Source organism: Cariama cristata, unplaced genomic scaffold, assembly GCF_000690535.1.
Source record: "Cariama cristata isolate BGI_N322 unplaced genomic scaffold, ASM69053v1 scaffold13478, whole genome shotgun sequence".
NCBI classification, from domain to species: domain Eukaryota; kingdom Metazoa; phylum Chordata; class Aves; order Cariamiformes; family Cariamidae; genus Cariama; species Cariama cristata.
Genome location: NW_009631750.1, coordinates 55,586 through 70,059, shown reverse-complemented (window position 1 = coordinate 70,059; position 14,474 = coordinate 55,586). Strand labels below are relative to the sequence as shown.

General features: G+C 40.6%; 1 protein-coding gene across 1 annotated transcript in view; it reads left to right on the top strand.

Moving 5' to 3' along the window:
• ANKRD44 (ankyrin repeat domain 44) overlaps positions 1–14,474 on the top strand; it is a 75,009-nt gene that overhangs the window by 8,780 nt on the left and 51,755 nt on the right. The window contains exons 2-5 of the mRNA XM_009706106.1: positions 435–513; positions 7,479–7,549; positions 11,117–11,317; positions 12,890–12,977. Of these exons, the coding sequence (XP_009704408.1) occupies positions 435–513; positions 7,479–7,549; positions 11,117–11,317; positions 12,890–12,977 (439 nt within the window). The remainder of the gene's footprint in view (positions 1–434; positions 514–7,478; positions 7,550–11,116; positions 11,318–12,889; positions 12,978–14,474) is intronic.

Sequence of the window (14,474 nt, the reverse complement as noted above, 5' to 3'; positions counted from 1 at the left end):
CCTGCTGAAGAGCTTGATGTTGTATTGTTGATGCAAACTGCATTACAAAGTCTGATGTCCAGAAGCACTGAATTATGTCGCTGCAATACTTTAGAGTGGAAAATGTTTCCACCAGAGACTCAAGGATAATGTCTTTCCTCATTTTAGATCTGATTTGATTTGATTTGCTCTACCTGTAAACAGGATATCAGAGTAAAGACAGTGTCTCTGCAAGGTCTGGTGGAACCAAGTGATGAAAAAGTTGAGGATTATTGGGAGGAAGTGTGTTGTTCAGACCTTGAGTTTTGTTCTTTCACTGGTTGAGATTGCATTTCTAATTATAAACAGAAATCCACATAGAAAAATAAGCACTATCTACAAATCCATTGCTTTTTAACACTAATGCTTGCAGTTATTGACCATGTTTTATAACTGGACGATCTGTGGTTTTGTAGGATGCCGAGAAACGAACTCCTCTTCATGTTGCATCATTCCTGGGGGATGCAGACATCATTGAGCTTCTCATTTTGTCAGGTAAGGTAGTGTCCCTCATTGTTACTAACTGGTACATTAGCTCATTTTAAAGCTACAAGGAATACCCAGCAAAGCATATATGAGTAAGCTTCGGGCAGTGCCTATTTCTGAGTGTCATAGAGCTGGGTGCAGTTGTTGCAAGCTTAGGAAATATATTTAAATTTAGTGATACAATTATAAAACATGCACTGTGACTGAGTGGAAATAATAAAGAAAGCAACTAGTTTTTAAAAACTTCTAAAGCATTCAAACTGATAGTATTTGTGGATTCAGAAACTTGCTGAAGTACACATTTGAAATATGGGCTCACGTCCTGGAGTACAAGCCAAGAAATCCTGTTAAGCAAAAATGATTATGGGATAATGGCAAAAAAGTTATGAATGAGTTTGAATGAATTGTAAGTGGTATTTACATTAGAAATGTGATTCTAAGAGTTGGAAAGTTGATTTGGAGAATAGAAACTGTGCAGTAGGATGTATCTAAATAAAAAATCAAAAAATATTTCCAAACTGTTGTAGTGACAAAAACCATGATCAAAATATGTCAGAACAAAGCATAAAGCAGACATTTCTCAAGAAGTACACATAATTCATGGCAAGCTCCTGGATGTGCTTGCAGATTTCTAAGGCAGTGTTTTTCTAAACTGGAGAACTGTAAGGATAAATCTTATGGAGATTTAAGAATGTGGGACTGAAAGGAACATTATGGTACAAACATCTAAACCTTTGCAAGCAACCTTGCCATATGATTGGTTTCACAAATTATTAGACTGCTTCTTCAAATGAGTTGCATATTTTTTTTAGAAAGTTATTTCAGAACTAACAGTCCTGTGATTGCGAGGGGCCTTCTAATTTCCAACCTCGAATCCTAGAATAATTCAGGCTGGAAGGAATTTCTAGAGGTTACCTGATTCACCCCGCTGTTTAGAGCACCAGCCAATTTCAAAGTTAGATTGGACTGCTAAAGGGCGCATGCAGAGCACACAAACATATTTCTTTGGATTACCAGTCTAACCACACCTGGAGAAAGCAGAGAATGAGAATTCAGTTTGCTGTAGCTATGCGTTTCCTCTTTACATTTTTGGGGGCATTTTGAGTTGTCTAATTGCCTAATGAGGGTAACAAGTTGGACATAAATCATATGTCAGATCTTTCTGCTGTAACCCTCATACCAGCAGAATGATTTAAATGAACATTCTTCTGCTGACAGGTTGTGATTGGGTGGGTTTTCAATATGCGAAATGCAAACATGATTTTCTTTGCTGGGAGATAAGCATTAAACTTGATCTGTGCACGTGTTCTTGCAGTGCGTGTTGTCGGTCACATACTGTTGTTCCATTGTGGTGTGAGAAGATTGCAGGAGCAATGTCTTTTTTCAAGTTTTACAGGCACAGGCAACATCCACATAAAGAGAAAGGAAAAGCCATTCTGCCCATTTCTCCCCTGAATCCCAATAGCATCAAACAATGTCCTGGTGAACATTCTTGTTTTCTGTCACATTCCTAATGAGGGAAGGAGACTATTTGATGTTCTTCTGGGACACCGAGTTCCAGCACCTTGCTGCCAAAATGTCATCCACAGGCTATAGGGTTTGTCTGGTCAACAGCAAAACGCAGGTTATATATCTTGGAGTTTCTTTATATATCCAAGTGAGTGTGAAAAACTTTTAATGTTTTTATATAAAACTTATAATGCTTTTAAAAAATGGAGTTGTGTCAGTGGAACTGTGGGTTCAGTCTGCAGGAACTCTGTGGATATTTCCCAACTTGCTCAGCATGAGTCAAAATTAATCTTTTGTTGCATATTCTGCCTATTCATTGTCCTTTAATCTCTGAAGTATCATTACTCATGGTGAGCATCAGTACTTGTATCCAAGAGCAGGTCGGGAGATTTATGAGGTTTGGAGGAGGAGATTTGTGAGTTATTATAAACACCTCTTTGTTATTGTGATCTCTCTGTAAACTAGGCTCCAAAGACAACTGCAGCATCTTCCCTTTGCTTCACCTCTTCATTCAGTAAGCTGTATTAGTAAGTGTATCATAAAAGATTAATCTGATTATAAAATTTAGTTACATAAGCAGAAAAACTTTGTTGTCGGACTTAAAATGAGAGGGTGTTTTCACAGAGAAAAGGCACAAAAATGCTTGCTGTTGGCATCAAACAATAATATTGTCAGCATGAGTAGAAGCTATGAGGAGTAGCAACCCATTGCATTTTGTACAGGGCTCAGGAGAGAAATTAAATTAAATATGCACATTCTGAAATTTGTGGCCCATGAACTGGTGGCAGCACGAATAAATGTAGTGCCTAATGAATAAAACTTCTGCCCAGGTGGTTGGAGACAGACCAGAAATGGCTTTCTAGGTAGCCGCTGAAATGGAGTCTGCTTGGAATCGATATAGGAGGGAGAGTGCCACATCCCTCAACTGGTATGAATCACTGCGGCCCATTAAATGTCAGAGCTAGGTAGATTTACACCAGCTCAGAGGTCTCATCCATAATCATATGATTCAAACTAGGGAAATGTACCATGTGGTTTTGTTTTTCCAGGCTACATGAAAGCAGGGAGCTTTGAGCACTTCTCCTTCACTGCCTCACTGTCAAGAAGGAGAAGGACCAGGGTAGCCATCTCACATAAATGAAGCTCTGTATGATGACACAGTCATGGATGTGCAAGAACTGTCTGGGCAAATACAAGCTCGGTTCTCATTTGTGCCGGTGCCTCTCCCCCTCCTGGGCTTTCAGCTGGTGCCTGAGGGCATAATGTTTGTGCTCAGTCCCTTACCCCCTGTTCCCCACCAAGGAGCTTGTGATCTTGGCAATGTTACCAGGCCTTACTATTTCAGAAGGCTCTGAGCTTCTTGGCAAGAAGTTTATGCACTGGGGGTGTGCATGCAGTATTGACATCCATCCTTCATAAATTGCACAATAGCTGAGGAAAAGGACAAACCCCGGCATGCTTTGGAAGGGTTACTGGTAAGCTCTGCCACGTAGATTTGGAAGCGAGACTGTCACATGTGCAGCAGGTTCTGGGCCATCCCTGTTGTGTAGGCAGCAGGGGAAGGGGCTGTGTAACCTGGACACACATTCAGGGCTTCTTTTTTTATGGCAGGCTAGAGAACAGGTGGGTTGGAGAGGCGACCTTCTCTCTGCCTTTCCCGTGGCTTTGAGACTCCTGTCCTAGGGGATTAGGGGTATCCCCTTTGGGTGAAACTTTAGAGGATGTCCCAGGACTATCTCCTCTCTTCTTTGTGAGTGCCCCAGGACCTGTGTGCTCTCAACTGGTGGGATCCTCAGCACATTTCCCTCCCTAGCAAGTGACTCGGACTTGCCTCTGAGGAGATCCTGCCTGACCTCCTGGTTCTGCCATGTAGGTGTTCGGTTCCTGTGTTGACATCTAGCACGGTGTTGTGTTGCTGTCGTGTTGTGGGTCCCACTTCCATCTATTGGCTGGTGCCGCTCTGTTGTTGTATTTTATTTGCGCTGATCTTTGCTTTGTATTGTGAGTCTGTGCGTAGTGGGTGAGGTGGAGGGGGGACATTCCTTATATTTTTGTGTGTTTATTGTTTTGTGTCATAGCAGGAATTGGAAAGGTGCATGTTAATAATGTCACTAATAGGTTAAAGAGTAGTTTCCCTCCTCTGTTGACCATCCCTACTTTCAGAGGTTTAGACTGCAGAATCTAGATTTATTAGAGACCTGTGGATTTGACAGATGCGCTGGATGGAAAATTGTGCTTTAGTTAGGATAAAGAGATGTTAACTTTGTTCCTGAAAGCCAGCATCAGGTTCAAAAGAACAGAGGCAACTTCAGATTTATTTCCTTTTTTGGTGGAAAAATTTGAGAGCGAAAGATGGCAAAGATTACAAAACAGCCATATTAAAGTGGATTACAGAAATTTTCCTCTCTGTTGATATTATCTGTAATGTTATACGTTATGTTGTCTACTTCGGCCTCACAGAGCAAATTCAACAGCCGAGCCTTTCCTTCAGGCCCATGGGTAGGAGCCCTCCCAAGGGCAGAGTGCAGAGGATGGGGCTGGGAAAAGACTTTTCTCTGGAGAGGTATTTAAGTGGATATTTTATGGGGTGGGTGGGTGCTATGGCTACCTGAAAGGATGTTAAGGGAAATCTTTAAAGCAGCTTATCTTTTCAAGGAAGACTGTACTATGAAGGACGCCATATACACCAGTTTGAGTGTGTTGTTAGCCCTCTTTGTCCTTATAAATATACAGATTAATTCGCGGAGTATTGTAGGAAGTGCACTGAAATGTGATTAAGATACTAGGTCCAGAGTGAAGAGAGGGACACTGAATTTCTAGGTGACTTTGAGGAAATGCTGTGGGATGGACTTGAAAATGTAAGCTTCTGATTTGTTGATACAGCCCATTTTAGGTGCCTTAGCCTGTTGTAGAGCACTTAGTCTTTAGATTTGGATTTCTGTGTTACTCTGCTTTCAAAGAGCTGTCCCCCAGGCTGTCACAGGAAGGACATTCAAGTTTGTGAAGTGCAGAGGACATCTTTGAAAACATGAGTGTTGCTCCCCGGGTGGCTCTACTTGATCTCCTTTAAAATAGCAGATATTTTCTGTCCCTCAAGGAGTCCCTCAGTGCTGGTGAAGTTTTTTCATTGTCATTAAACGTTGCCTGCAAGGAACTGCTGGGAACCTAAAAGCTGAATTTTGGTGAAGGAAATAGGCAGTTTGGAGGGAAACATTTTGAAACATCTCTTCAGAAAACATGTACCTCAATAAATAGACAACAGCAGCTCCTGTAACAGGCAATGGCTGAATTGTGCAGCCCTTAAAAAACAGAAATCAGAAACCTATTCAGCCGATGCATTGAATTAGATATGTAAGAATAATTTCACTTTGTCATATTAAAGAGCCCCAAAGCATGGAGAGGTAGAGGGATGTGGAAAACAGCTGAGGAAGAAAAGGCTGATAGCGTGCTGTGCGTTATTTTATTTATACTGGTATTGTTTTGTTTTTATTATTTTCTTTAGCTGTTTTCTTGGCAACTATTTCAGTTTCTCAAAGGGTAAGTGGATCAGTGGAAGGTGTGAATAGCTACTGAGAGAGACACTTGCCTAGGTTTTCTAATCATCTTCATATTCACCAATGCCACTGGAGTTATTGAATACTAAGGAATGATAAGTTTGAAATGCTTTGCTAGTCCACACACAAGCCTTTCTGATATGCAATCATCTGCTTGTAGGAGTTAGTGAATAGGTAGAAATAAACCAAAAGAAATCTTACTTAAGAACATAAGGCAAAAACCCAAAGCAAATAAGGGATAAATTTCTAAACCCAAAAAGAGGTATTTGGTAGCAATCATTAGGACTTCATCTAGGCAATTTGGATCCCCAAGACCCCTGCCAGGCCAAATCAGTATCAGGTAAGGTGCCTTGGAGTCCTGTCTGTCAGCTTCCTGATGGTGGAGGAGGTTGTTGCCTTACCTGTCTCTAGAGCCTTGGGCAGTGTAGGCAAAGGGCAGAATACTAACACGTATCAACTCTAATGGCCTTCTCGTGAAGATAAAAGAAGCTAACAGCTTCCTTGCTTAGAGAGATTCATTAGAAAACTCTTTGAAACTGTTGTCTTTTTCTAAAGAGTGTTTTTCCAGAGGGCAGGTTGTGCCACCACGTACCAGGTTCTGAGGTGAGTTTGGAGGATTGCCTCTAATTATTGAAATAGTTATGAAAGTGGCTTTCTTTTTCTTAGAGCCAAAAAATTATATCCCAACTTGTGGAAATACGAAAGAACTTGTTTCTTCTCTGAACACCTAGCACAATTCCCAATAACCACAGTGAATCAGAGGCAAGCACCGTAATATTCCTGAGAAACAGCTCTTGGAAAGTACTTCTGATTCAGAGAGTGTGATTTATTAATTACAGGGTTTTGTATGCACTTAAGTTATGGTGCAAGCTGAAGCTTAAGAATCCCTTTGGTCATGAAGTTTGGAGGCTCGTGCAGGCTATATGCATGACCCCTGTGCTTCTCTAAAATTTTTCTGCATGTGCTAGTCTTCTCAGATGACTACTGCTACCTGCAGACCTGAGAGGTACAACATTTTCAGGTTAAGCCCCTTTTAAAAATTAGTTTCTCTAGTCCTTTTCACTAGATTTCCTTTCTGGGGTATCACATCAGTGAATAGCTTTAATATTTCTTTCAAACAAATCTGTTTGATCACATAAATGTGCAAGATCCTTTTTTTTTGTCTGCAGTCAGCCAGAACTGCTGTAGTTGTTAAATATTCTCCGTTTAGCCTTTATTCTGGCAAGCCACCCCAAACCCATCCATCCTCTTGCGCAGTCGCCTCTGTCAGAGTGCAAATTTGAACCGCACAGAAGGTAAATGGATCGTCTCCTTCATCCCTCTTCTTCTGTTTGCTGAATAACACCCCTAGAAGCTGAGGTAGTAAGTGCCCAGTTTCCTCCTCAACCTGAGCGTTTCCTGGTCCTGTTTTCTTGATCCCAGCAAGATCTGTGAAGCAGCGAGGCGGTTATATCTTTTAGTGGTCTCCCTGATGGAGCTGGAAACAAGAGATGGTTGTTCAGGCTCATTCCCTTATGTCTGCAGACAGCAGCAGTGCTCTGACAAAAGGTTGCTTTTTTCCCCCCAACTGTATCAGTTGATCTAAAAAAATGCATATACATAGACATACATGTCCATACATACATATGTAACCTGGTATAACAAATCTTGCTTCTTTTGTGTCCTGTAAACAAAGCTATTCTTGATAATAGTCTGACCTATCCAGTTCCTTTCTTTCCAAGTCACACTTTAGCTCCTATCTATCGGGGATCTGGAAATGCATTTCCAAGGTGAACAGAGTGCCAGGGGAGTTGTGGGGAGCACTGAGAGTACCGCATACAGCTCGGCTCATGTTACCAGGAAACAACTGGGCAAGGCTTTCAATGTCGCACCCGAGGCATGGATGTAGTAACCTCTGCTGTTTGCTTGCAGGAGCACGTGTTAATGCCAAGGACAATATGTGGCTGACTCCTCTCCACCGAGCAGTTGCTTCAAGAAGTGAAGTGAGTAAGATTTGATTATCTTGCTTTTGCACATAAGCTACACGCTGGGGGAAAAAGCAGACCATTGAGAGCCGTAGCATGGTGATGCAAACAGGGAAAGCAATTTTTGTGTGCAGAGCCTTTAGCATTGCAGCTGGAGCCCAGCTTTTACAAGTTAGTTTTATCTGCTTTTGAGCCTTAATGTGGTTGATAGTCATCTTGTGGAATGCTTTACGTTACCATAGCAAGTCATTCTGAGCAACCATCAGCTGGAATGGATGACCAGGACTGAAGTGAGATAGAGTCACGGTGGTCTACAGTGGGCACGTCATCTTCAAGTGGTGAAATAAAAAGGAATAAATCCATATGTTTGTGTGCACGATGTACGTGTGCCAGAAGGGAGAGGATGTGTATGTGATCCAACACGTATTACCACATAGTTTGTTTTGGTTAATTGCATTTCAAGGCATCCATTAGGTTTTCTGTTAATGCATTTGATTCATGCATAAAGGAGGATTAGCCCATATTTCTTCTACTTGACAACTAGAAATCTTCTGGTGTCATGTTGTACTTCTGTTGCGCTCTCAAAAAGGAGCAGCAATAACTATCAGGAATGCAGCTCAGGCATGACTGTGTTTTCAACTGCACCGTTGTTCTTGGCTTTCCATTTTGGACTTCCCGGTATACTGTTATCCTCCTAATACTTAGTTAACAGTGAGCCCAACTGCAGACCGAATTGGCTGCCGGGGATGAGGGGAGGGGCTGTAAAAGAAACAGAGGGTGGCTGTCTTCCAGAGATTGATGGACTTGAATCACCTCCGTAACAGTCCCAGCTCTTGCCAAGCCTGGAGGCAGGAATCCTGGGCTTGCTTCTGAACTCCGGCATTGTTTGGCTGCTGGCTGAGCTTCCCAGCTGCTGGCATCCACTGAAACCCTCTGAAAGGAATATCTGATAGAGTATGAATGCTGCAATGAGGCAAAACACAAAAAGCCGTGTTGGAAAACAAAGGTCAGACTTAAACCTTAAAAAACAGCCACAATCTTTCTGATGCGGGAATTGCAGTGTGCCTGATTTCTTTTTTTGGATGTGTCAGGCTACGTGATTTTTATTGTCAGTGACAGTCCTAACAGAAAATGTATGTCTTTCTGTGGGTTTGTGTCTCATCTTTAACTCTTTGTCAGCTGAAGGCCAATTGCACAATGAGAAACTGTCTTCCATTGTGCTGGCAGTGCTGGTACCTCAAAGTGAGTACCCAGGTGCAGTAGTGAGGCAGCAGGGGAAGGCACCAGCTGTTGATGCCTTTTCATGGTCTGCTCTGTGTTTTATAAACACACATAGCTTTCTTCTCCTGGTCTTTTTTTCTTTGTTATTTATATGATAATTGCTACTTTTGGTAATAATTTTGAAATAAGATTCAGCGTTTTGAGGCTCTTTCAGTGCTGCTTTTACTTTATTACACAAGCTAACAAATGTACAGCTTCAGTATAATAGGATGACACTGATAATGACAGTAGTAGATAGCAGTAGGTGAATTCATAGTTCACATTGATAGCAGGAGATGAATTCGTGGTCCAGAAGTTGACCAGTAGGACTTGGTGTGGTTTTTGAAGTTCGTGTGAGCACAATTGCTTTTAGAATGATCACTTACAAGTTTTAAGTTTTATTATCAGTCTTTTACTATGAAGCTTTCACAGGATTCAGAAACTGTCTCCTTGCAAACTTTTATAGATTGATTAAAAGCATGGACACATTTTTACTACATCTTAATGATTTTTCAAGTGGAGTTTAGGGGTTTAAATGTTTATTTACAAATCAATAACTGTCAGGTGTGTCTGTGCAGGATTGTTAATCGATGTAGCAGCTTTCAGCCTTACACGGTTTGAAAAAGTAAAGAGATTTCACTCTGATAACTTGGGATAGCTAGAGACACTGAATACGGAAGCGTACACCATGGCTGTGGACTGCATGCACTTGTCGAAATTATGTTAACAAAAAGGGATAGCTCATTCTCTCAAAAGCAATAAAATTAAAAATTCTCCATAAGGATTTGTAACATTTTGATCCCAAATCTGATAGAACCGCAGATTTGCAGACGTAAACAAGAATGTGTAAATTTTTTTTTTAAAAAAAGTCTAAATATTTTTAGCTTAGACTTTTCAGTCCTTACTATTTACTTCTAAAAATTCCCATTTAACTTTTTCATTCCTTCATTAAGAGTCTAAGTGCATGAACTTTTTTTCATGTCCCAGCTGGGTAATGAATTACATTTAAATGACTTTTAAAATAGTAGGCCTGTAATTTAAAAAACAAAATCCTGTTGAGACATGAACAGTGCTATATCGTTATTGGTGCTGTAAGAGATGCAATGTCACTAACTGAACAAATCTGTTAGAGGACAGTTTGTGAGGTGGCTGTAGAAAATGAAATTGCTGAGATCAGTTGAGGACAAAGAACTGAAACTCCTAGTAATGGATGTACTGTTAATACAGACTGCAGGCACTCTCCTGGGCCATTCTAGATACAAAAGCGCTATTTAAACACACTGTATGTGTTGGTTATTCGTTAATAACCTTTTGGCTGGGCTTACCAGAAAACTTTTCAGTTAATGGAAAAAGAATAAGGTACTATGTAGAACTAGGGCTCTCCCACTTACCAGCTGTGAGTTGTAATTAGCAGACAAGGCTACTTGAATGCTGCTTCCCAGTGGTTCCTTTGTATTTTGTTTGTTTGTGGAGAAAAAAGGAAGAGGAAACAAATTGTAATTTTGAGAGACGCTTGTTTTTTCATCTGACTTGCTTAATGGCAGATGCATGAGTAGAAGTAGAAAAGAACTGATCGTGAATTCTCCAGTGAGATAGTCTCTCAAGAAAGAATAGTACATTTTCTCACTGGGAAATATTAACTTTTAACCAACAAAATTAACCTTAAAAGATGTTGCTTGGTCTCAGGCTGACAGAATGGATGTTGCGGTGAAGACCCTTGGCTTCTGCTTAGTCCTCAGGGAGGGAAGGAATGCTAATGCTAACTTGGGGACACCAGCATCAACCCTTGCCTGTGATTCTCATGTTTTTGCAAAGCTAAAATTTTGTTTTCATGTGTTCTGTTTTATTTTCTTCTTTTTCCTGTTTATAAATAAAACTTTCAGCAATTTACTATGATTTTACTGTCCAAAATGATATGCTTTTCATTTGTAAACATTTTCTGTAACAGTGAGCTCAAATAAGTACATTCATTTCTTCAGTGGGAGCACAGTTGTCGTGACTGAGATACTGAAGGTTAATCAACTGAACAGGTTGGGCTCTCTGCAGAGGCAGCTTTGTACATCCTAAAATCAAATTGTGAAATTTTGATTGTGAGGACACTGCTCTAAATGACAGCAGAGGTAACGTGTAGCCTGGCATTTGAATTAACAATACTGTTTCACTAGCCTGGGAGGTTGTTTTGATAAATGTTCTCATTCCCTCCTCCTGGTCATGTCTGATGTGCGTAAGAAATATGCATAGGTAATATAATTGAGCTGTCAAGAAGATGGGCCATGTATTTATTCGAACTGCTTCGTTATGGATATAACTGTGTTGCCGTTGCAGGAAGCAGTGCAAGTATTGATTAAGCACTCGGCCGATGTCAATGCTCGGGACAAGAACTGGCAGACACCATTGCACGTGGCGGCTGCAAACAAGGCAGTGAAGTGTGCAGAAGTCATCATCCCCATGCTGAGCAGCGTCAACGTCTCTGACCGAGGAGGGCGGACGGCATTGCACCACGCAGCTCTGAACGGCCACATTGAGGTGAGTTGTTTAAGACTGTAATTGATTGCTGGTTTATTTATTTATTTTCTCAGTTCAAACAGTTGACCTGCTGTGGCTGTGTCTAGACCCATATCGCTGACCCCTACAATTCCTGTCATTCAGATGCATTCCAAACTAGATGACAGGTTTCCTACCTGTAGAAATGAGATAGTGGCTGGAAAGTACCTGTGCAGAGCCAGCATGCAAGTGCGGTGTGCAGGCAGACTTGGAGAGCTGGCTGTGCCACCAGCTGCGGCAACTCCAGTGTGCCCTTGGCTCTTTTGAGCTTGACTGCCTGCGAAAATAAAAGTGGCAGAATGCGAAGAAGGGAAAACTGCTGGATTCATTTCATACTGAAGAAATGTTCAGCAGTCTGAGATCCAGTCTGCTTTTCTAATCAATCTTCTAGAAAATGTGCTTCTGTTTTTTCTGCTTATCTTATACAAGCAAACCCCTCTAGTCTAATTACTGTTTCTACATGAAAAAAACATACATTTGTAAATAAAGCCCCTATGTAAAGGGTTTTGCTAGCTGTCACTATTTAAGGTCTTTAGATCTGGGTGCAAGCATCGTCGTTTGCCCATTCCACACCTGAAGATCTAGATATGGAATAAAAACTCTTAGGCTGGAACAGTAGGCTTCTGTCAACAAAAGTTGATCAGTTATGCTGTAATTAAAAGAAGGAAGAGGAATGGTGGTTCCTGTAAAACGATGGTGGTGTTTGGCCTTTAAAATACTGCACTGCAGGAAAGAGAAAGTAATGCTTGAGTCTAACTGTCACAATCTAAAGCTCCTGAGCTTTTGGATAGAGTATATCAGAAATGTTAACTGAATATATGCTGTTATTAGCCAGTCTCAGTATACGAGAGGAAAACAATCATCCAGCTCTATAATTTATGATTTTAGAATGTATTGCTGAAAAAGACAGTTTTTGAGTTTGTTTTTCATTCAGTTTCCTTTCTTTTTTTCCTTGGTTTTTCTTTCATTTAATGTTGGATGATTGGCAATGGGGAAAGTAGCTTTTCACCTCCTTGGCCATGCTGTCCAAAAAGCCAGTGTCATATGCGAAGCAGCCTGGTACCTGTCCACACCTCCATGGGCACATGGGAACTTAATGAAAATCACCATGGTGTGGCAAGAAATAAATCACTCCTTGTTGAAAGATCAAGCAGATTTTAGGGTTTTTTAGCTAACAGTCTGGAGGAACCTTGTCCCAATCCACAAGAAAACCCCTTAAATTGGTCTTAAAAGTAAAAACCAAGAGCAGTGTTTCTCTTCCAGGCCTGCTTCTCTACCAGGTTGTTTGCCAAGCTGAATTTGAAGCATACTGGAGTAGCAGCGCTGCACATGCTCTCAGCCCCCTCTGTGGACACAGAATTTGTCCCAGTTACTTGTGGCTATCACTGATCCATGTCATTAATGCACACAGCTTTGAACGGTGTTTGTGTAGTTCACAGATTTGTCATTCAAAAGCTGGATTTTGTGATGCAAACTTTATTGCTAGAATGATTTGTTATAAACTGTTGAGTATGCAATCTACAGAGTTGGTTTACTTGCTGTTGTTACTTCTAGATGGTGAACTTGCTCTTAGCCAAGGGGGCAAATATCAATGCTTTTGACAAAAAGGACAGAAGAGCTCTTCACTGGGCAGCGTACATGGGTAAGGCTTGGGCTGTTGCTCCTTCTTTTTAACTTCCTATTCACAAACCAACAGCATGTTTTAAAATGGACAAGAGCATACCTGGCCATGGAAAGTGAGTGTTGTATTTACCCTGAAGAGGGAAGGGTTCAGCTGATCTAAATACATAGTGTCCATTTATAGTTTTGCAGCTGGTGAGAACTTGGCTGTGATTTCCTTTTTAACAGGGCTAATTGTGGGCTTTTTGTGTCGCTTTTTTTCATTTCAGTCTTTTTATCCAGACTCTAATTCCAGCCTGAAGTATATTTGGGCTTGAATAAATACAGGTTATATTTCTTTCAGTTTTTGCTAAAAACTACTTTATATAAAATGCAGATAAATACCGTCATAAATTTTGCTGTTTATCTATGTTTATAAGTAGCTAAGTTATGATATGGCTAGGAAGTGCTTCATAGGCTTTCCTCCTGTTAGGAGCAAATTGTCATCTTTTATTCCAGAGTGGACAAGAGCAACTGATTCGTCTATTCAAAGCATCAGTGTTGTTACCAAATACTGCTTAATTAAATCAATTGACCTTATCATTCCCTTCAAGTTAAAGCAAAATTTCTTATAGTGGGGCATTATAATTTAAAAATACTAGAACAAGATTGCTTGTGGTCATGCTTGTTCAAGAGCTTTTGTTGGCCAAGCAGTATATTCCAGATTATAATTTGTGAGGTGTTGTGTGTCCTTGGCCAGGAACTCTTTCATCTGACCTGTCAAAATCTTGATTTTAATGCTGGCACTTTTAGAAATGAGATAATAGGAGATTTCAAACTGTGAGAAAAGCATATTGTGCATTTTTTTGATATACACAGACAGATGGAAAGACTCTTGCCAACAAATGTGATTTGGCTTTTGAGCTAGTGAGCTTTGAACTCCAATCTGTAGAGGTGAAAGGCTTTTACATTGTGCTGTACAATTCCATATCCCTTTTTATCTTAATTCTTTTCAGAAATTCATTATGTACTTTGCAAAATACTTAGATAACCTTTAAAGCCTAAATTGCAATGGGATTTAGGGTCTGTAGTGTAATTTGGACCAAATTTAGATAATGAGAGCTGGGCATCTTATCCTGTAAACCCTCACATAGTTTCTTGAATGCTTAAATATCTTTGGACACTATGGACTTTGTCCATAAAGTTTCCTAGGTCCTGCACATGACCAGAGCTGCCTCTGTCATGAAAGTGCTGTACGACTCGGACGGTGCACAACTTTATACGGTGTTTGACACCGTACAATTTTAATGCTAAGAAAGACATCTGTGCTTCAACATGAACCAATAAAGACTATACCTCAGTTAGTCTTGATTTAATTTTGGTGGTTAGGGCACTATCTGGGAAGGTAGGCCAGATGGTTTGAGACCTTCAGGGAGGGGAGGAAAATGAAGACACAGGTGGGTTATGAGTTGCATTTTGAGATGCTCAGCTCTTCCTCTGTATTCTGTAGGGAGATCCTAATTCAGGGGTAGGCATTTCA